Raw genomic sequence first — 22090 nt, forward strand, 5'->3', positions numbered from 1 at the left:
ATCAAGACGGTATTAAAAGATATTTGGGTTTGGTTTAATCTCTTCCTTCAGCATAAATCTGAACTACACGCAAGCAGGAGGATGACTTAAAATTCAAATCAATTCAGACACCAGTTCCATAGAAATTTCTTAAGTGGGACGATCCTAATTTCCAATAAATTGAAGATGCAGAGGAATTTTAAGGTGTGTCTACAGTCTTTACTGTTTGAAGGTTTGGTTTCTACATGAGATTTTTCTCATTCCAGATTGCCAATACTTCAACCAGGCTGGCCAGCCATGCAGTGCGCTGATCATTGTTCCCAAAGGGACTTGCAGGAGAAATCAGAAATGAACATCTGTAAACTGGAGCAGGAGACCTGATCTGAAATAGATAATTTGTTCTTTGTTCTGCCTTAAACTTAGTCCAAATGGCTGAGCCATTTTCTTGTTTACTCTCACTCAGGCAGACAGATCTGTCAGGCAGCTGAAAATGCTGACATCTTTTGGGGAGATTATCTGACACTTCACTTCCACCATCTTACTTCTGCAAACAGATGCTGATGGGGTTTTTCCTCCCTCTCTGCATAAATATTTGGATCCTTGTTATCTCAGGCAAATACCTAGGTGCTGTGATATAACAAGTTATAAAAAGATATTAGAGAGACTCAGCCTAAGAATAACAAGGCAGCATTAGGATATGACTGTATATGTATTGCAGTAGGAGCTTTTCAGTTCCAGCTGTGAGTGTTCATACACAAATATACAGCCTGGGAACGACCAACATATGGCTGTGTGGTGACAGTTCAAGTGCACATGCCAGGCCAGATGTAATTTGACCAGCAACAAGGAGGTGGTGGCACAGGAGTTAAGAGGTAATCTGAATTCCTCACTGTGGGAGAAGGCGGGTCAGATAGGTTTAAGAAGTTGATATGGTGTGTTGCCTTGGAATCCAGTTGTATGTACGCAGAATGCATCTCTGGCTCCATCAGGCAACTGTATTTTGATGTGATTTAGGAGGAAGAAGACCCCGCCCCACTCAGGTGATAAAGGGCTTGTACAGTGCCAATTCCGGATGGTTTAAAGGACGGAAGGTTTTTCTTTGCTTGCTCCTTATCTCTGTTTTTTTGGAAGGGTGCCTCTATCCAAGACAGCCAAAACTGAGTTTATAATATCTGACACTTAAAATTCCATCCTTCTTTCCTTGAGTGTTGGAAATACGTATTTGATTTATGAACAAGTAGTTTCTCTTGTGATGCTCACAAAATTGTCAGTGCACATAATTGCACCTGTATACCACACAATTAAGGAACTTTAAATATGTGATGAGCAGTGTCCCTTCAACACAATAGTGTCAGAATACAAGAGGCTAGATATTAGATAGGGAATTCGTTTCATTAGCAAGATATTTAGTATATGAGAAAATTTAGGACATAAACTCTTTTTTTTTCCTCAGAAATAATGGATTTTTATTTCTACTAGTGTTACTGAGTGTACTTTTATTCTTTGCAGCAGCATGAGACTAGGAAAACCTAATTTTCTTAGCCATCAAATCCCATGTGGAAAATTGGCAACTTGCTTAAGAATAACCAAGGGCGCTTATTTTCCCCCCCTTCATGTGGAACAGCTGGTAAGACTTGAATTGGTACAAAAGTATTTAACACTGCATACTGCATAATCATAAAGTATCTGCTCACCTCACTCTTCCACTATAAATCTAACATAGTTTCTCACTTTGGAAATTGCCTGTATTTTTCTACGTTAAAGAATGAACACCCAATATCAACTATTTCTTGTGCTGCACTAGTATTTCTGCCTTTTCACACATAATTTAGGCTTTGTATTTTAAACTTGATTTCATAGGAGTTTACATCTTTGATGTTAAACTTTTCTGCAGGAGAGTTGATGTGAGCCGCCAGGAACACATTATTCTACAAACTGGTTAAAAGTAGTTTCGGCTGGTTTGTTGCCACAATATGTTGAAAAGTCATTAGCTTCCTTCATATATTTTTTGATGTTTATGGCCTTACTATCCAAAACTAGAAATGCAGCCAATTTGTTTGGCTGCTGCATATGCAAAACCCATTTCATATATCACCAGAATGCAGTCTCCTTCGGAGCACAGTATGTTCAGTAGTACAAAGCTAAACTTTGCCACACTATTTTTGGACAAGGTACTAATTTATTATAAACCACAGTCGTTCATGGCATGCCTTAGACAAATCAGTTACCAATCTACAGAGCTTTGATGCACCAGCATCACAGATACTGGTTCCAAGTGGGATCTTATGACTCCTACCATAAAAGCTTCTCTAAGACACCCAGGACTCACACATGGATTTTAAATTTTTAGCACAGTTTTTTATGAACTTCATCAATTCATTTCTGGTGAGCCTGCAATGCTGCCTTCCTCTATGATTATCTCTTTGGGATGTGATCTTTTAAGTATATTGGTCCTGCAGAACCTGCGCTTATAGCCTGTAAGAAAGTTGGCACCTTTAGGATTTGCAGACTAAAGAGCAGACATTAAACCCTTTTGAAAGGGAGACTTCAGCCTCAGTGATGATCAGAACAGCAATTCCTGCTTTAAACCAGGGATGTCATCCTGGTTAGCATGGACAAGCATATTCAGTCTCCCACTTCGTCAAGCAAGCATGTTCATATTTGCTCCATTTTTCCTAGTGTAACCTGTTCTCATGGCTTTCTGTCCACCATCTTATCTCCAATTGCACAGATCATAATAGGGTGCAGGTTATTTGAGGTGCGGGCTATGTGTGTGAAAATGCCACAGGGCTCCGTGGAGAGGAAGGCTGCAGCAGGAGCTCAGAATAACAGAAAATGTGCACAGGGAAGAGTCACAGGAAACCAGGGGTTTCTAAGTTCACTGCTCACAAAGCTGTTTATGGTTCATTTTTTGTTAAAAGGTCTGATGAGAAAAGTATTATTCTGAGATTCCAAGACAGCTACAGTTTTTCTGCCATTTTAAATCTTCACAGGCACCAGTAAGATGTTTGCTTGCAGTAGGTTGGGTGCTTTTCCATTCAAATCTTAAACAGCCTTCAACAAGATTTAGTTTTAAAATTTAAAGGCTGTGATTTTTTCCAGAGATAGAATTATTTTAATGTTTATACCATATTCCTTAATTTGAAGATAGGATCAGAAGTGAATGTCTGCTTACAAAAGCAAAGTAACCACTTCTGTGAGATTGATTTACTGCACTTGAAACTGGTAATTAAAAGAAAAGAGGGGAAAAACAAAAAAGAAGCAGCCCTGTAGTTTCTGTGTTTTCAGCTATTTCCAGGTCTTATTTTCCCACTATGGTTTTCACACAACAAACTTGGGCTTTCCCAGACCAGACAGATGTGGAATGTATCTGCTGGATTCCAAGGTCATGGAATTATCCCATATGAGATTCCTGGCACAGAGGTGAAAAACTTTAAGCACCATGAAACAATTGTTGCCATAAAGAATTACATTTTGGCAAGCGTAAATCATAACAGATGTACAGTTTCTAACAAATAAATTTGCAGTTGTACTGTACACTGCCACACTGTGTACCCAGCAGTAGGGAGGATTTATGCATCTGACTTCAGATAACGCAAATATTTTTAGCTAGCATTTTAAAGTGGTAGCTTGCAAAGGCACGTGAGCTTTGTGGAGTTAAATATCCCAGCAAATGTAAGTCTTTTTAAATGAAATGCCAGTTGAACGGGGGCTGATTTTAATCCTAACTCGTGCTTTGCCACTGACTTCAGCTCAAACAGTAGTTCAAGCTAGTGTAGTAGTGCTCTGAAACTGGAAAGAAGTGAGAGTTTTGCTGTTGTCTAGGTTACTGAGACAGGTAGTGATAATGGTATTAAAAATAGCGGTTATGATCATGTACCGCTCTCTTAAGTTCAGATTCGAACTTGGCTGGGTGGCACAGTACCTTGAAGTCCATACTGCAGCTGCCAAAAATACAGGGATCTGCACCATCAAGTGCCCTGCTGGGTTTTGCAGATCCCACCCCTCCCCATGTCAGACCGTTTGGATCTACTTGTCATGACCCAGCACTGTATACAGCACGCGGATATTGTCACGGGACTCCACTGACTCTGCTCAGGAAGTCTTTTAATCTCAGCTGCATACTGAGAGCTTGCTGAACTGCTGCCATATGGTCCTAATACTCCATAAAGTTTGACATGGCTTAAGAAAAATGCCTGCACAGACACAAACGTATGCAGGTGTAGGAGAAGAGAACAGCAAAAGGTTTATAATAGTGCCACACTGCACCTGAAGAGTACAGCTTGTAACTGTCCTTTAAATGTTCTCTCCGTAGCCTGTCATCTCCTTGGGGGACAGGTTGGTTTAAGTGGTGCAGAAAGCAAAGAAGTAAAACTGCATGAGGAGTAAAACATTTCCAATTAATAGTTGGTTGAGCTGCCCAGCAATGGCGTGCAGCAGCCTAAAAATAAAACACCTAAAAATAGAAGATAATTCACAGGAGAAAATTCAAGGAGAAATGGACCCATTGCATCAAGTAGTTTCACATTAGATTTTTGTTTTTAACTTTAAAAATTAGTATATTTAATCGCAGATTAGTGCTAAGTTACAGGGGGTAGTTGCACCCTTCACTGCAACTCCTCTGTGAAAAGCTCTTTAGAATACCTGGGGTGTTGTGTTCTTTGTTACTATCCTGCTGGTTAGAAAGGAGGCAGAGTCAGAGCGTCTGATTTTCAGTCTTATCTGTATTATCAGTCCAGTCTGTGGGCAAAACATTACCCTCTCTGTTTCCCTATCAAAGGGAATAATCCTACTGACACTTCATCAAGGTGAGCAAAATCTTTATGGGATAAGGCATAAAGTATCCATCAGTACTGAAATCAGGCAATGGGTATAGCAAAACTGACAAATAAGAGAAAAAATATCATTGATAGTACAGAAATCCTTCCAGAACTGATACGTAGAGCTGCCTCATTGACAGGAATGAATCCAATCAATTGATAATGATTATTTGTCCATCACTACTCTTGGCAGATCACATTGAAAACAGTCTTGCAGTCCTCAGGGGGCTGCTAGCTTTCATGCTACTGTTGACATTTCAAGTCAGGGCCACAAGCTGGCTCTGGTCTGGGCAGGATCCGCTGCGAGTTCTTGCTGAGAGCCTACTTGAGATACTGTCCTGTAGGTGAAATCAGTGTTTCCAGCCTCGCTGACACTCTTGGCACGCTGTGGAGCGTCTCTGCACAAATGCAGTTCAAAGCCTTGTGAGGTGGAACAGTGTTTGTAAACTCTTCCTACCATGGTAACATGCACCAACAGAGGAAGGTCCTTAGTCTGACTCGGAAGGGCACTCTGTTCTTCACAGAATTGGGCCTTTTTGTAGGAAAAGTCGACTAGAGTCTTAAATTGCACAACAAGCATCTGAAGATTTATGATTTAAAAGCTCCTTAAGAAGGAAAAGAAAAAAGAAAAATAATAGCCCAATTGTTTCCTGCTCTAAATTGCTGCTCTTTGACTTTCTAACCTAAGAGAGACCCCTTTGGCACCTACCCCTGCGACAGGCAGGGGAACTACAAAGTAAACTTCTTCCGTATGGTTAATGAAGTCACTGCCTTAGGCACACTCTGCTATCACACCTGATAATCTCTTTAAAAACACAGTGAGATTAATTATTAATTAGGAAGATGAATGTTGTCTAGAAAAGGAGTTTCAAAGGCTACAATCTGAACTACTTAGTGTTACTGTGATTTTGTTGATACCAAAAATGTTTGTCAAAGGCAGTCTACAGCGACTCCTAATATACCTAATAAACAACATACACCGAATAAACAGAACTAGCAGTCACTAAGGGCTCTGAACTTTGCTTATTTTTAACTGCAGAGACATTGTTTCCTGCAGAGCTCTTACAGGAAAGGTGCATTCAATTTTTGATACCACCTAGTTGTGCTGGAGAAATAGCCCTTCCATTGACTCTGCTACAAAGTTTATCTGTGTTCAGGACGTCATTTTTAATGGCCAGCTGACATCAAAGATTGGAAGTTAGGTAGATGATTGGGTCCCATCCTCGCTAGGGATGGAAGTGAGGTGTTTTGCTGAGTCAAAGGGACTGAAGTCCTTAGTTCAGTCTCCTGAACCTAGTTGAGATCTTGTTAAACTCGGAATAGCTTTGACTTCTTTGGGCAATGGATCAGGCTGCCTACACATGCAATATCGATGTATGTATCTTGAACACATCCTTATCTCTCCCGTCAGAAAGGGACAGTGTTTCATAGGAAGAAACTGGCTGCTCCCCTTCCTTTTCCCACCAGCCATGAAGGACCTGTCAATCAGTGACTGCAGCTTTTGGCTCTTCCTTCCAGCTCTTTCTTTCAGCCCCACTAATAACCACCACAGTGCAGTCACCTACAGTAAATTATGCAAAATCTGAAACCTCAGAAGTGATGTACAACGAAGCATTTTCTTAGCAATTTTGGGAAACTTCAGATTAGCCAATATTTCTAGGCTTTTTTAGAACTTTGCAGATTTTGTTCCTCATTTGTGGCAGAAACCAGGACAACTGTATGTAAATTCTGTGAGTTGCTATGAACCCAGAGACTGGAGAATAATGTATAATAGTTTAAAAATGTACAGTTAAAAAAATACTGTCAAACCCCATCATGAGTCAATCCTGAGTCCACAATCCGAATGAAGCCCTCTGGCATCATCCTTCTACAAGACCATTAAGACGAGATAGCTTTTGTATGTGAAAATAAAGTTGTGGGGGGGGTTTAAACAAGCCTGATGGGTAAAGAAAACAATGTGAAACCAACGTACACAGCCAGTTGTTATGGAAAAAAATTCTTACTTGGACTGGCACATCCATGAGATATGACCAAATAATTTTAAGACCTGTAATAACTGTGGTATATGTAAACAGAAAACCTTTTAACCAGCTTGTTTCTTAAATACTTACCTGTCTTACATGAGCATCTCATGAACTCCGTGGGGTTTGTCCTCACTACACCTGTCTGATGAGGTGCATGAAGCAACGCCAGTGTTGCAAGGTGCAGTCTGAAGCACAGGCACAAGAATTAAGATAGTTCTTCATTCCTGTTGAGAACAATCAACAAGAATTAGGCACCTCGAAGGCCTGGACCCTTATGATTCTGCTCACAGAAAGTCTAAGGCAGAGAAGCTGTGTTAGGCCTATTGGCAGCGTCCCACGCTAACACATCAACTGACCGTCCTTTATCCACTCCAAAATGGTGGGTGTTATTTTCTACTGCAGGTTATGTAGAAGTCACTTGCACTTTTTATTGCTGACTGAAATTTGCTTATTTCTTCCCTTGTTTTGTATTAAAGTCTTTCATAAGTTAAAGGTTGGCAAATAATAATAATGCAAGGTTATTTACTGGCTAAAGGAATATTTGCAGTCTTTGGCTACACAGTCCAAAGGATTTGTCTTCTCTTGGAAAGCAGCCCAAGAACTGCTGATCCTTAGCTGTAACATAAAAGCCATCCCAGGAATGATGCTATCAGCAGTCCCAAAGGGCTAAAATGGCAGCTGAGGATTGATAACGCTAGCGGTCTTCCAGGATGTTGGTGAGAACACTGCTTATGCCAGCATCATGAGGTACATGCAAGACATGCTGTGTTACTCTGTGTCACTAGGACGTTGGTAAACTTAGGTCTTGAAGCCAAACCGGGAGGATGAAATGCAGCCATACTATTGTCAAAAGCTTAAAAGTACTTTTCATAACCTCTCCTTTGCACATGCTATACCCAGCACCAAAAAAATGTGTATGAATGTTTCCCCAGTTCTCTTTCAACATGACAACTTGTGTAGGAGTCTTCAGTCTCATTCAGCTGTAATTTAAAACATCTGATTTGTAAACCCATAAAATTGAAGTTTATGCTGGAAATGTAGTAGACACACCCTGGCCTTTTACCACTATAGGATACGTGGAAAACTGGAAGATCGTTTGGTGTACAGAGAAGTAAAATCTGAAGTTAGTAATTGGCAATTTCATTCTTAATATATACACATGCTCCATTTCAATTTTCATAAAAATCAGAGTGCTGGATTTTCTCCTTGTTCAGAACAGCCTGTGATTTTTACTTGGTTAGTACTTGCTTTAAGGTATGGTTGATGCTTTGACTCTTCTCTTGTTAGTCTTGTCTCCAGTAGTGTCTTCCTGCCGTGGAAGTCTGCAAAAGCAGCAGAGATAATGAAACACCTCTCTGTCAATAAGGAGAGCAGCACAGGCTGTTTACCCCTCAAGGTTTTCAGGAGGTTCTCAGGATCCTTATAAGCTCTTTTGGCATTGAAGACCAAGCTCACAAGCCCTGATTCAAAGCACTTAGTCAGTGTGACCAAAAATTTTATGGCCCAAGGCACATTAAATCTAAACTGAAATTAAAGGCATCTGCTCTCTCAGGAGCTAGGAGCTCTGTCCTCAGAAGTGCTTCTTTGTCTTTAAGCAAAAACACAGCAGTATAAACAAGTCCGGAAATACCGTGCTATCTAACATGGTGGAAGAGGAATGGGGAATTTCCTCATCACTCTGGAGTTCATCCCTTTCTCTGGATCGTGTTAAAGTTGTCGCTTACTGTGATGGCTTTTGTCCTTCCTCCGCAAAGATACCATTGAGATGACTGCAGGCTTGCTGAAAGTACATACCTTTTAGGGCTCATTCATCAGCTGTGTAGTGTGGATTTTGTGGAACATGCAAGGCTTTCCACAGCGTGCTCCAGGAAGAGGCATCCTTGAGTGCATGAGTTTTTTTCTTCTGAATTTCAGAATTTGGTCCTTCAAATACACAAGATTCACCAACTGAAAGGGCTTAGAGAGAGCTTTCCATGGGGGATTTTCCTGAGAGATAAAAATCTCTTCTCTCCTTCCCCCTGTTTGCTCCAAGTTTTATGTCTCGCTCAGAAGCTGTTGCTGAAGCTGGCCACAGCTGCTCGCCCAGCCCTGGTCACAGCATTAGTTATGAGACTTTAGTGACGATGTCTGTCTCAGCCTTTTGCTTGGTCTGGTTACTTCAGCATCTACAGAATGTTTTCACAAAGAAGCAGATGGTGGTAGGAGTAATTGGGCCATAAAACAACATTAACAGCTAAAAACGATTCTCACCAGAAAGGATTTTGTGGGCAGGGTGAGGGAGGTTGAGCACTGTTTTCTTGTTTTCTCTCCCATACATTCAACCCTGCCCCTGCTGTAGGTGTTAGCGCTCTGCAGTGTCTGCTTCCAGGAGATGAGCCCTGTCAGGTCAGTCACAAATATGAACAGTTGATGAATAACCCATTACAGAATCACTTTTATGTTGACTCAGTGGATGTTTCCTGGCTTCAGAGAGAGTCGAGATAATGGCTAGCTTTGTAGAAAGAAAGAATCTCTAAAATGCAACACTTTTTTTCCTTTGTGACTTTTATTGCTTTGTAGGCTGACATGTCTGAGGGAGGAAAGCAGTGCCTTGTTGCCAGTAATCCACAGCGCTTGGCACAGACGGTCTTTAAAATCTGGCACTGGGATGAATATTAATTCAGTTGTTTTCCCACAGAAGCTACTGATTAGTCAAGGCCAAGTATCACTGAGATGATTCATTAAAACCCATCATCCGAGCCCACCTTTACTGGGTGGTTCTGCTTTTCGTTACCCCTGCGACAGGTGGACTGAATGTGTAAGAAAAGGGACAACTAAAATCCTAGAACAGAGTAAAGAAAAAATGCAAAGGGACCCCAAAGGCTGGGCTGTGGTGCAACTGCTTCCCAGCTTTCTGGGCATGGAGCCAGGAGAATTAGCCAAGGAGGATCACACCCCAGGCAAGGGGCTCCTCCCAGGGCTCAGAGATGGTATCCTTATCCCTTTGTCACCGTCCCGCTGCTCCCAGGCTTCCCAGTCCCAGTTGGCAGCTAGTGGAATGGAAGACAAGAATGGGACTACCGTCCCACTGAGGCTGGGAAGCACAGAGGCCACTGTGGTGTCCCTCCATCTGATGATGTGGGATGATGATGATGGTCAATGAAGTCCTGAGTTCCCCCCTCAACATGGATATAGGTTAGACCTAAGGAAGAAATTCTTTACTGTGAGGGTGGTGAGGCACTGGAATGGGTTGCCCAAGGAAGTTGTGAATGCTCCATTCCTGTCAGTGTTCAAGGCCAGGTTGGACAGAGCTTTGGTTGACATGGTTTAGTGTGGGGTGTCCCTGCCCATGGCAGGGGAATTGGAACTGGATAATCTGAAGGTCCTTTCCAAACCAGACCATTCTGTGATTCTATGGTTCTATACACCTTTATTGGACACCTGCGTGATCTAGCCTGATGTTAGCTCAGCGGCTGTGGCTCAAGGGCAACATTCTGAAGTCAGAAGACTATAAAACTTAATGTTTTGATTCTGAAGAGCCTTTCAACAGAAAAGACGTAACAACAACAACAAAAAAGTTTTTTGCCTAAGTATTGTGGGGGTCTCCATGCATGAAGCAAATTGCAGTTGGTGCAGTGTATTCTTCTGCTTTTGGCTGTTCGCTATGTTTACTGGTCTCTGCCTGAATCTTGTCTTCTTGCATCTAATACCAACATTTCTTTTACTTCAAGGGGAATACATAGCTGCAGCACAGGTTTAATGCAGTCTGTATCAAAGGAACACTGAACGGGAAAATTGTTGAGATACTGCATTAGGAGGATGAACAAAACTGTTGAAAAGGTCTTCCCATGTCAAACATCTATGATTCTAAATACTGAATGATCAAGACAAAGGCGTTTCCTGGTGATTAATGATGGGCTGGGTGTAGTCGTGTCTGGGCCTTAACCCTGGCCTCCCATATATCCCTAGGAAATGCCCTGTGGCTCAGTTGTTTCTGCTGTTTAAAGCTACGCTTGGTTTATGATTGATAGTGATTTAAAAAGTACCTTTATGTTTGTGGCTATTTTGGTGACAGCTGTAGATGGCTTTGTTCCTTTTGAGTCTGGATATTATTCCTAAACTAATATAAATGTGCCTAAACAGCAGACGTGGTGAAAGTTTAGACATACATATGGTAGTGTCAGGCAGGTGTGGTACAGCTGGTACACACAGCAAACTGCAGATTGTTTGATATCAAGTGTGTAGAGCTAATGTATAGGATCCGTGCCAGCTGGTTAGTGACATTTGCTTTACACCTTTGCTAGATTGCAGTGTTGTTGAGAATTATAGCCAATAAGATTATGATGCATTAATATTACAGTGACAATGTAATGATAATCATATGTATTGACACAGTGGTTGCTGCACTGTAAAGGCACTTTTTTCAGCTCTGCTCTCTCCCAAGGAGATTGTATGGGACTAGTGTTGCCTTTTGAGCTCATTTGACTTTGTATTATTAATCCTAATGATACTCTAAACGTCCTGGCTTTCTGAAAATCCACTGCAGTCAGTGGCACTCAAGATTTCTAGAGTCACGCCCAGATTTAAAAAGCTGAATGTGTAAAATGTTGTATATTTCCTTCCAGAAACTCTCAGTAGCTCATTTGCTTGGACATTGTCTCACACTGTAATCTGTAGTGAACCCTAATGGATGCAGAAAAGAACTCACTTGCTACAGATAAGCAAACCAAACAATCACCACTTTTTCAGCTGCGTGCAAACCTGAGGTCTGTTCTTGCAGCCCTTACCCATTCACCAGCCATTACAACAGGTACATCATACATAATAGTCCTAAAAGTAAAGTTTGCCAAAGTTGAGGTTTCACATCAGGCAACCGAACTGATTTAAATGATCATTTTTCAAGGTGGAAGGTGAAACATCAGCCGACAGATCTTAGCAGGTCTCGCAGATTCACCAGGCAATCTCTATTTCTAGGAGTTTCGTAGCATTGGGAGCTGTAGGTTTTGACTCTCCTTAATTTAAGGTAATGATTTGGAGGTGCTCTAGGAATAATAAAATTGCCTGTATGAACCAATAAGCAGGTAAATATGATTAAATAAGTTGTAACTTATTATGGTTGCAGCTTCCATAGTGTAAGAACATTGCCCAGACAGTGTTTGTAGATAGGTAAGTGGCGCATTTTATTAGCTGTCTCTGGAGAAATAGGCAACTTGAAGAAAGGCATGTGTGCCGAAAGGCTGTTCTCCCTTTTATAGCTATGCTTGTTGGTTTAACAAAAGATATTACTTCCACAAACCTCATCTTGCCTGCAATTACATAAAATACTCCCAGAATCATACTGTGTGAAAGATCCTTTAATTCATTTCAGATCTCCTGTAGCTTCTATCTAGTCCCATCTGCTTCACTGTGTGAACAAGAGACTTTTATACCACTTCACAGCCTCTTCGTTCATCTTTTGTAGTAACTTTGCAAAGATTTAATAGCGACATATAATGAGGGTCTGTGTGACTTCGGAGTGAGGGGAAACTTATCTTTTGAATGTGTGAATTATAGAGTGTGCAGATTAACAAAGTGAGAAAGAGCAAAGGTATGTTCATAATAGCAATTGATAGAGTTAATAGCAATAGCAGATGGATCGGCCTGACCTTTTCCATCTCTAATTCTATAGACTGCACTGCTCTTTTCTAGTGGATGGAGAAGAGGAAAATAAAATAGGTTAGGAAAACTTTCTAAGCTCAAAACTAGGATAAAAGTGTAACATTTTGAGGGCATGGGAAAAAAACACTGTCTTCTGTGCTTTTCCTTAAAAAACCAGTAAATAAAAATATGAAATAAAAATGAAAATAGAAATAGTAACTTCCTGTTTAGGAAAATGAAAATTCTTTTCTTTAAAAAGTAGAAATTTATTCTGTATACTTAGTGTATCAAAAGGACAGAGACATGGGTGTTGCATACACTTATCGTAGAAAAAATAGTCTTCAATTTTAGTAATGATAAATGTGTACTTTATTACAGATGGAGCGTTACTGTATTTTTTATTGATTGCTAAAATGGGAGGTTAGAGCAGCAAAACCAAAACATCAACAAGACTGACTTTTAAACCAGAAAGTTTTTGAACAGTGCTGAATTTCCATTCGCATCCACTGCCTTCGGTGAAGGACCACACTGCACAGTCTGTCCCACCCAGAGGTGTCCACTGCATGATCCTGTCTGATCCACTGAGCTGGAATAGAGGAAAAAATAGAGGACTTCAGTTTTTAGCATCAAGAACATTTGCCTTTTGTAGCCAGGCTACTTAGGCCAACTGCTGGCTATAGAATTCATACTTAAATATAAAAATAGGGCTCCTGAAGCAGCTAGTGCTTATAAGTACATGCAGGATAGGGCATGGGAATTTCAGTGTTGATCCAGATGGGTTACTGTCTTTATGCTGTAGGATGTCTCACTCATCTGTATGGTCTGATAGCTTAAAAGTGAAACATCTATCAAAATCTCATTACTTTGGAGAGGATAGGAGCTCATGGATTATAAACTTTAATTTATTTTGTATATCTTAAATTATCATGCTGTACCTGAGCCATAAATTTTTAAAACAAACTGCTGATGCATTTGGAAGAGTCAAGTAAATACTCAGCACGGCAACAGAGCAGTGATAGAGGGAGTGAGCAGGTGCGTGGGGTGAGGATGGCAGAGAGGTGCTGATGGCACATTGCTTTTGGAACTGCTGCTCTTGTTGGTTTTGCAATAAGATGCCTGTGTTTACTTGGAGAAGAGGAGAGAAGGTTAATGGTATCAGTTCCTGGGAATACAGGCACTCCTCAGTGACCGAAAGGGAATATTCCTGGATCCACCAAAGATCATAATTTCACTCCCAAGTGTCTGCTAGCAAAAGACATGCCTGTCTGCTTTCAGTTTAATATTATCACAAAGTGCTGATTTATTGAATGGTGGTGTCAAACTTCTCAACAGTCTTTGAGCCTGTGCTCTGTAGGGTTTGCTTGCTGGTGTAGGAGCCTGAAATGGCTATCAGTGTACAAGGCAGCATTTTAAATGGAGCAGCACTAAATAGCCTGACCCTGCAAACCTAGGATCCTGCAATTTATTTCAGAGACAATGATCTTGCCAAGTTTTGTGTGCCATTTAAGGGGAAATCTTTCCCACTGAGACCAAATGCTTTTGGGAGTGAGAGTGATAAGCCCCTTGAATCCTTGCTAGATAATGCCCGTACCTCCTGAGACAGGGCTCAGGGGATTTGTTCAGTCCTATCATTTACAGGAGGTAAGGTTTGCTAAAGCACAAGAAGGATAAAAAGCTCAAAAACTGTCGAAAAGATTTGACAAGTAAAGTAAAATGAAATACAACCATGAAACCTGTGATGGGAGTCAGGATAGGCACCAGCACTGAGTTTATTTAGTAAGACAACTTCATTAAGTATATAGAGAATAAGGGATTGTTCTGTATTATTTTATTCTCTTGTATTTTTTCCCTGGTTACACTGGTTGTCTGCAATTGGTCTCTTCCTCTAATACAATTAGAATAGTGTTGATTCCAGAGATAACACACAGAAAGTGAAGGTGATACAGATAGATAATTATAAATATATCTTCTTTGTTTCATGGTGTGAACAGTCTTCCCGTGAAGGTCACTCTGACAATGCTCAGGATGTACTTGTGGAGCTGATGGCTGGTGCAACATGAGGCCAGGCAGTGTAATCAGATCTTACATCTGGGTGCTCACTGTCAGGCTTTCAGGAAACTTCTTTTGCTCCGTGATAGACCTGTTCTCACTGGGCAATGGGAGAAGCCTATGTGACTGTTAAAACAAGAATGGAAAAATATGTATCTGGAATATGCATTGCTTTATCCTGCCAAGCCCAGTGTTTATTGTGGAGGCCAGACACATCTGTCCTCCTCCAACAGATATCATGGTGTTTCTTGGATTAAAAAGGCCGACTGTAGAACAGTGGAAGAAATTGCTTCAGAAGACTGACTTATTGGAGTCCTATATCATATGGACCCTGTCAAAAAAATATTAGCCACAATAAAAGCTGACACTTGGGGAGATGAAAGCAATATTGCTTGATACTGTGATTAACTTCGTGGCAGCGTGCTCAAGGTGGGCGGTGGGGAATTGAGTCCTTTCTTCGTTTGACCTGGGCAGTCAATACGATTACTTTGGGGATATTTTTTTTTTTGTTTTATGTAATAAAACATCTGTAATAAAAGCTTAAAAAAAATTTTTGTTTTGGGAAAGAGGCTGGAGACATGGATTGCAGACAGCTATTTGGGTTAAAGGGTTAGGTTTTTGCCAGGCTCCAGATGGGACAGAGAGGAGGACAGGGGCTGGAAGTGATTCTGAAGCTGAATCCATCAAACAGCAGCAATGTAGGGAGCTGCACCTGATCAGACATTTGGCACGAGCGAGGTCGATATGTGCATTATTCCCTTTATGGGGTATTCCCGAGAATGCTGCATATGAATGTGTGTTTGTTCTGAAAACTTGCAGTAAGTGTGAATAAGAAACCTCATTACACTGTCTTTGCATCTTCATGCCTTTGCAGATTTACTGGAAGATCTTGGAACACATCAGCTTTGGCGGGACAATTTAGTTGTATCAAGGATACTTGATACAACTGCTGGAAGCTTGACAGGAGAAATAAGATTTGCCTTTTCATTTATATAGCACATAAATTAATCTAGAGAGTGGCCCAGCTATCTGTAAAGTATATGGGCTTAAAAATAACCCTGTTATGAAATAAGACATGATGCAATACAATGGTATTACAGTAGTTTAGTTGTGTTTGTTCAGAAGAAAGCAAATTATGAACATTTGCTACATAATAGTGGATATTCTACCGCTTTTGGTTATTCCTGGGCCTCCAGGTCCTAGAAGAGCAAAAGCCAGACCTTAAGCAGTCTTACATTGTTGTTCAGATTTGCAATTCAGAGACGATATTTGGGATACTATAGGGTGTATTTGAACACAGTGCAAAGGTGAAGGGCTGGTTCTGCAGGGCACTGAGTGCCTTTTAACTGCATGGAAGCCCAGGTGTTTCAGGCTGCTCAGTGTCTCCTCAGGCCTCCCCACCATACCCAGAGGCACACAGGTTTCTTTTGGTGGAAGGAAGCTGCAGGATGTTTACAGCCAGTGAATCTGCACTGGATACTTTGCACTGGAGGGAGGTTTGTGATGTTTTCCAATAAGTGGCATCAATCTTCCTAGCATTACTAGCACATTGCTGTGTCTTCTCTTCTTCCCTATCCTGGTTGGGGCATGATCAGCCCTCAAGTATTACTTTCCAAACTGAAAATCTTAAAAGCCATCGAAACATCAATGCTCTCCAACTGCACTGTCAAAAAATGGCTGTCCAGTCTATGTAAAGACCATGGCTTTTAAAAATATTTTTAATTTCATTAAGATATATTAATGTTTTGCCTTTCCCTATGTTTTTGGACTCAGAAGATAAATGAATTTTTTTTCCAGAGAAGCAGATAACTGTCTCTATTCCTCTACAAAAGCTTTATGCCACAGTAATTTAAGATTTCCTCCAGGTTAGAATACTTCTGCATTAAAACCTCTTTGAAGGTTTAAATTGGCTGTAACTGAGTTTTGACATGTATTAGCATGTGTCAAGTACAGCAGTTATTAAGGGTAGTGGAGACAAGACACATTCCATCTCTCCAACGACTGACTCGCAGGTGTCCAGATCACTACAGGCCACAAGTTGGCCAAGCCACTAAAAAAATAATCACCATTTGTTGCAACAAGCATTAAAAACTCCCTTTACCAATCATTTCAGCAACAGATCCATGAATGATCCAGTGAGGAATAAACTCTAGTTGCTTTCTTACAAAATCATGTCCCAAGGTTGTGACTGGGAAAGTTGCCTTTTTTATTCCTTTTGATGTAAATCTTTTCTGTGCCTCTTGTAAGGTGCTGTGTCCACACAGAACATATTTTTAAAGTGTATTCAAGCATACATTTGCACAGCATGGTGGGCATTAATTAAACAGGAGTTACTGAGGTCTGACCTGCTCCTCTTCTGAGTGAGCTGAATCTGTCTGCATCCAAATAGTTTGTAAGAGAGAAATCATTTGCAATACTGATAGATTTTTTTTTTTTTAATCCTTTAATTGCTTTCATTGATTTACAAGGAACTAACTGAAATTGTCATCTCCCATAGCAGAATTAAAGGAGTTCAGCCTGGAGAAGAGAAGGCTATGTGGAGACCTCATAGCAGCCTTCCAGTATCTGAAGGGGGCCTACAAGGATGCTGGAGAGAGACTCTTCATCAGGGATTATAGTGATAGGACAAGGGGTAATGGGTTCAAATTTAAACAGGGGAAGTTCAGGTTAGATGTAAGGAAGAATTTCTTTGCTATGAAGGTGGTGAGGCACTGGAACAGGTTGCCCAGAGAAGAGGTGAATGCTCCATCCCTGGCAGTCTTCAAGGCCAGGTTGGACAGAGCATTGGGTGACATGGTCTAGGATGAGAAGTCCTTGCCTGTGGCAGGGGGTTTGGAACTGGATGAACTTTAAGGTCCTTTCCTACCCTAACTATTCTATGATTCTATGAGTGGGACATGCAAAAGGAAATACTCAGGACTCGATGCTTTTTAAAGCATAGCAACTGACCCTGCGCTTCTCTCCCCAGGGCACAGCTTCTGTTCTGCAGCGCAGGTCTGACAACGAGGAGTATGTGGAAGTGGGAAGACTTGGTCCATCAGATTATTTTGGTAAGAAAATTCAACTCATATGTGGTTCAGAAAGCCAGGCACATGGACGTTACGTCAAGTAGTCATTGTCCTAATTAATGTTCTACTCTTTCACACGAGAGGGGTTATGTGTAGGTCAGCCGCTGCTCTCTGTGAAACTGAGAGAGATCAGTGGAGCTGAAACTGTTTGTTGGTTTACACCAGTGCAGCTGACAGGAGGCAGATCCAGAACCAGCAAAGGAGTCTGAAAGTGTTTGTTTTCAAAGGCATTTTACATGCATGCATTATGCATGTGTGATGCACTTGTACTGTCAACAGAATTATGTAGAGTGTCTATCATTAGGTACATACAGGGAGATGTTCTACAAATAAAGCAACTGAATATGCACCCACCAAAAGAGTCACAGAGCATGTGACAGTGTATTTATCCGTTTCCAGGTGAGATAGCGTTACTGCTCAATCGGCCCCGGGCTGCTACGGTGGTGGCACGTGGCCCCCTGAAGTGTGTAAAGCTGGACCGGCCCCGCTTCGAACGAGTGCTCGGTCCTTGTTCCGAAATCCTCAAGAGAAACATTCAGAGATACAACAGTTTCATTTCTCTCACCGTCTAAATGATTCCTTCTGGAAAGCTGCCTCTGTGTGACCTTGTGCACTTAAATTTGCTCTGCGCAGCTCCATAGCTTTATGAGGAAAAAGATTAAAAGTGTGCATTTTAAGCGTATTTTTTCTGTTCATGTCACGTAGTGGATGTCAGTTCAAATCTCATGTATCATGTAAGTAGGAAGACAACTGTTTGGATAAGACTAGCTTTGGAAGATTAGGCTCTTGGCTTGCAGGCAAGATTTTTACCTGTTGTTATATCATGTAGCTTAGAACTGTGTTTTTAACTATTTAAAATACGTATGAATTTGTATTTCCTCCATTATCTTTAAAGTTGGTCTTATTCACCTTTTGTCAAGCATCTTTCATCAAGAGATGTCCCTCTGCCTGTCACTTTTAAAAGACTTTTCACTGGTTCAGGACTGGAGGTTTCTGAAATCCCATAGGGTGAGTGGCAGTAGCATAGTTTAAGAGGGAAGGTTGGAGGAAGGTTTTGATCATTCCAGCAAGCCAGGGAAAAACAGAGCTTATGAGAAATTTTGTTTGTGGCTTAGATATAGGGGCCATATTCCTCCGTGTTACAAGCCCTTTCAAGTCTGCTTTGTAGGATATGCTAAACCAGACAGCCTGCTCCAGTCTTCTGGGTGAAGAGGTCAGGGGACAATGGTTTCTAAGAATTCAGGCGAAGCCTTTAGGACCCAAGTTATTTGCCCTCAGATCTTTTCAAATGAGGGTTTGCATTAGATCCCTTAAAAGTCCAGCAGGAACGTCCTTGCTGAATTAAGTGGGCTTCAAAACGTATTTATCTGCAGCAGTATCCTCAGCCACTTCTCTGAATATTGTAGGTAATGCTGAAGAGGTGGTGCCAGGTGCACCTCAGAGGCAACAACAACAGTTTGTTTTTAATAAGGTCCACTTAATTAAATGCCTTTCATTTAGTATATGACTAAATTTTAGGACTTTTTAGGATTTTCTGAAAGTCAAGTACATGCTTCAGGATTGCTGCCTCTCCTCCAAAAGACATTGCAAAACCGAAAGCACCAGGATCTTGCAAGAAGTTCTTAGAGCCCAGGTCCCTGCAGGCGTGGGCAGCCTTGCTAGTGGTTGCTGCTGCCGTGCCTAGGCATGGGTCTCCTCATGGATGGAGCTTTTTGCAGATCCAGACCTTCCTGTGCTGTGCAGCCCTCAAAGGTGGGAGCATCTAGATGATTCTTTGTGAAGCTACTCCCTTGAAGGAAAAGCTGTCTTTGGTAACAACAGCAAAACTCTGCATCTCAGCTACTCTAAATAGCACTGCCTGCATCTCAGTTGTGGCAAAACTCTATTTCTTCTTTAGGGTAACATTTGAGTACATACAAACTTTCTGTATCTTGTATATGCCAAAGGTTATGCAATGAAATAAGGCAGCAGTCTCCCTTTTAGAACTAGAGGTGTTAGTGAAGACCATGGCTAAAATTACTGATATGCAATGTGCTTTCTTCCTTAGAAGTAACAAAAACTAACTTGGGACTTTCCTACCGACTCCCACTCAGAGGGCCCAATGCTCCAGTAGCTGTAACCACAGAGGTCGTTACAGACCAAACTGCTTCTCGGCTTCACACGCCTCTCGTCACTTCAAGGTGCTTAATTTATTTCAGCATATTTTCAGAGGTCCTGTCAGTGTATATTCGTTGCTACTATTTATTATGATTCTGTTGTGCTTCTTGCACTTGTTATCAGATGTGACCATTCACATTTTTCAGCCTTGCAGTTTTTATCACGTACATTTCTATAGGCAGACCCCCATTCTATATATAGAGAGATAAATGTTTGTGTTTGCAAAACTTCTGATTTGCTTCACTGGTTTTGTATTCTCTTGTGCAGTTTTTAAAAGAAACATTTTTTAAAGGCTACCAGTCACTCATGGATGTTCTTTTACCTGTTGCATTTCTGTTGTGTTGGTAAAAAATGGTGAGTGTTTTGCATAACATGCAAGATACATTTCTTGTTAAACACCAAGTATTAGCTTTGCTGTTTAGAAGTTACTCAAGCACACACACACACACCAGATCCTTTGCTTTAAACCTTTACAGCTCATAGAAAATACTTTTGAATTATGGTTCTGTTATAAGCAATTTCAAGAGGAGTGTAACCATTTAACACCAGGATTCCTATGCTTTAAGTGGAACAAAATGATATTCAATGACATTTTAAAGATAATTGTAATATTTGCAGTGGATGATGGGACAGGATTATGGTATGAATAAAATTCTTCTACATTATGTGCGGCCGTTGTGCATTTATGAATAATAAGGTCTGTATGAATACATGTTCTAGTTAAAATCTGCATATCATAAAAAGTTTGAACTCTACTGAAAATAATCGGATGCAAAGGGACAAAAAATAGACCACGAATCCCTGTGCGATACATAGTAATGGAAACCAAACTGGTTTTCTGGAGGATTAATAATCTTCTGTTTAAATGTAACCATATATGTCTTTATAAAGAAACAGGGATTCAAGGTGTCTCCTGGACCTTCACATTGTTGTTTGAATGCCAGTTTAGGCAGCTGTTGAAGCGCATGTGGAACATGAAGTATGTGAGCTGCTTGTAGGAACCCTGTGTAGAGCTTTGAAGCTCACAGGGCTGCTGCTGAGACTGTTGCACAGCTAGCAGGAAGACTTGGGGAAGAACAAATACAAATACTGCTCCTTTTCCCCCAGTATCATATTCAAAGCCCATGTGCAGGGCTGCTGGACTCCATGCAGCTTCTTCAGCTTGTTCAGCCTGGAGAAGAGAAGGCTCCAGGGAGACTTTAGAGCAGCTTCCAGTGCCTGAAGGGGCTGACAACAAATCTGGAGAGGGGCTTTTTACAAGGGGATGTAGTGACAGGACAAGGGGAAATGGCTTTAAACTGACAGAAGGAAGATTTAAATTATTAGGAAGAAATTCTTCCTTGTGAGGGTGATGAGGCACTGGCACAGGGTGCCCAGAGAAGCTGTGGCTGCCCCATCCCTGGCAGTGTTCAAGGCCAGGTTGGACAGGGCTTGGAGCAACCTTGTCTAGTGGAAGGTGTCCCTGCCCATGGCAGGGGGTTGGAACTGGATGAGCTTTAAGGTGCCTTCCAACTCAAACCATTCTGTGATTCTCTGTGGTAGCCCCCACACAGGAATCCTGGGCGGCTCCCAGCATCCAAGGGCTGTCCAGCTTTCCATTTTTGGAGTGTGTTATTTTTCCCCCCTTTGCTATGATTCAGGAGGGAAGGACTCGTCTTCCCAGAGAATTACTCACATTATGTAGTAATCAAGTGACCACTCTGTCTGAGGTTCTTCCAGAAGGACGTTACCAGCCCACGCTCCCTAGAAAAGAGCATCTCACCACTCCTCATTGTCATTCTTTTTTCGGTAGGTTTTGTGTCACAGCCATTTCAGGAGTCCCAGGACTAAAGAAAAGACTTTTTTTTAATAGAAACTAATTGTACCTTCAGGATTTTTACAAGGCCCATGTGGCTGACCAGGCTCTAGTGTGTTATCAGGTTACTGTCAGCTCTTCTAAGCATTCCCACTGCATTGTGGCAGTGGGTGCCTAAAGCTGTTGAGTCATATGAATCCTTGATCCTCAAGCACAGTGTGACACTGTGTTACATGTTCAGGTGTCGGTGGAAAACAGGAGCTGTTGCAGAGAGCCAAGTCACCCCCGTGTATGACAGTTTGTTCTTTGGCTGCTGGTGGTTTTTTCTTGCAGTATGTGGTCTTCAGAAGCAGGGTCACCACACGAAGGGTGACATTCCTGCTGTTGTAAAGGTTGCACAAATTGTGTACATCGCATTCAGTTTCAAGCCTTAAATAGTGCCTAAATCCTTTCACTGTCCTGTTTATGGAGGAGATCATGTTTGTTCTTTGCACACATTTCTGCGTAGCTGCTGAGAGAGAGAATATTTTCTTGTGCAGAGGCAAAACCATGACAATCTCCTTAAAGAGAGCCAGAGATCCC

General features: G+C 41.4%; 1 protein-coding gene across 4 annotated transcripts in view; it reads left to right on the forward strand.

The window, feature by feature from the left end:
* Window positions 1–20339, forward strand: part of PRKAR1B (protein kinase cAMP-dependent type I regulatory subunit beta) — a 103250-nt gene extending 82911 nt beyond the window's left edge. For 3 of the 4 annotated variants that reach the window (XM_080617848.1, XM_080617850.1, XM_080617849.1), the window contains 2 exons: window positions 17457–17538; window positions 17956–20339. In XM_080617848.1, the coding sequence (XP_080473974.1) occupies window positions 17457–17538; window positions 17956–18128 (255 nt within the window). In that variant the 3' untranslated portion in view covers window positions 18129–20339. Of the gene's footprint in view, window positions 1–245; window positions 878–17456; window positions 17539–17955 lie in introns of those variants that run through there. The other variant, XM_080617851.1, reaches the window with a different exon arrangement.
* The last annotated feature ends 1751 nt before the right edge of the window (window positions 20340–22090 follow it).

Source organism: Psittacula echo (genome assembly GCF_963264785.1).
Source record: "Psittacula echo genome assembly, chromosome: 5".
NCBI lineage: Eukaryota > Metazoa > Chordata > Aves > Psittaciformes > Psittacidae > Psittacula > Psittacula echo.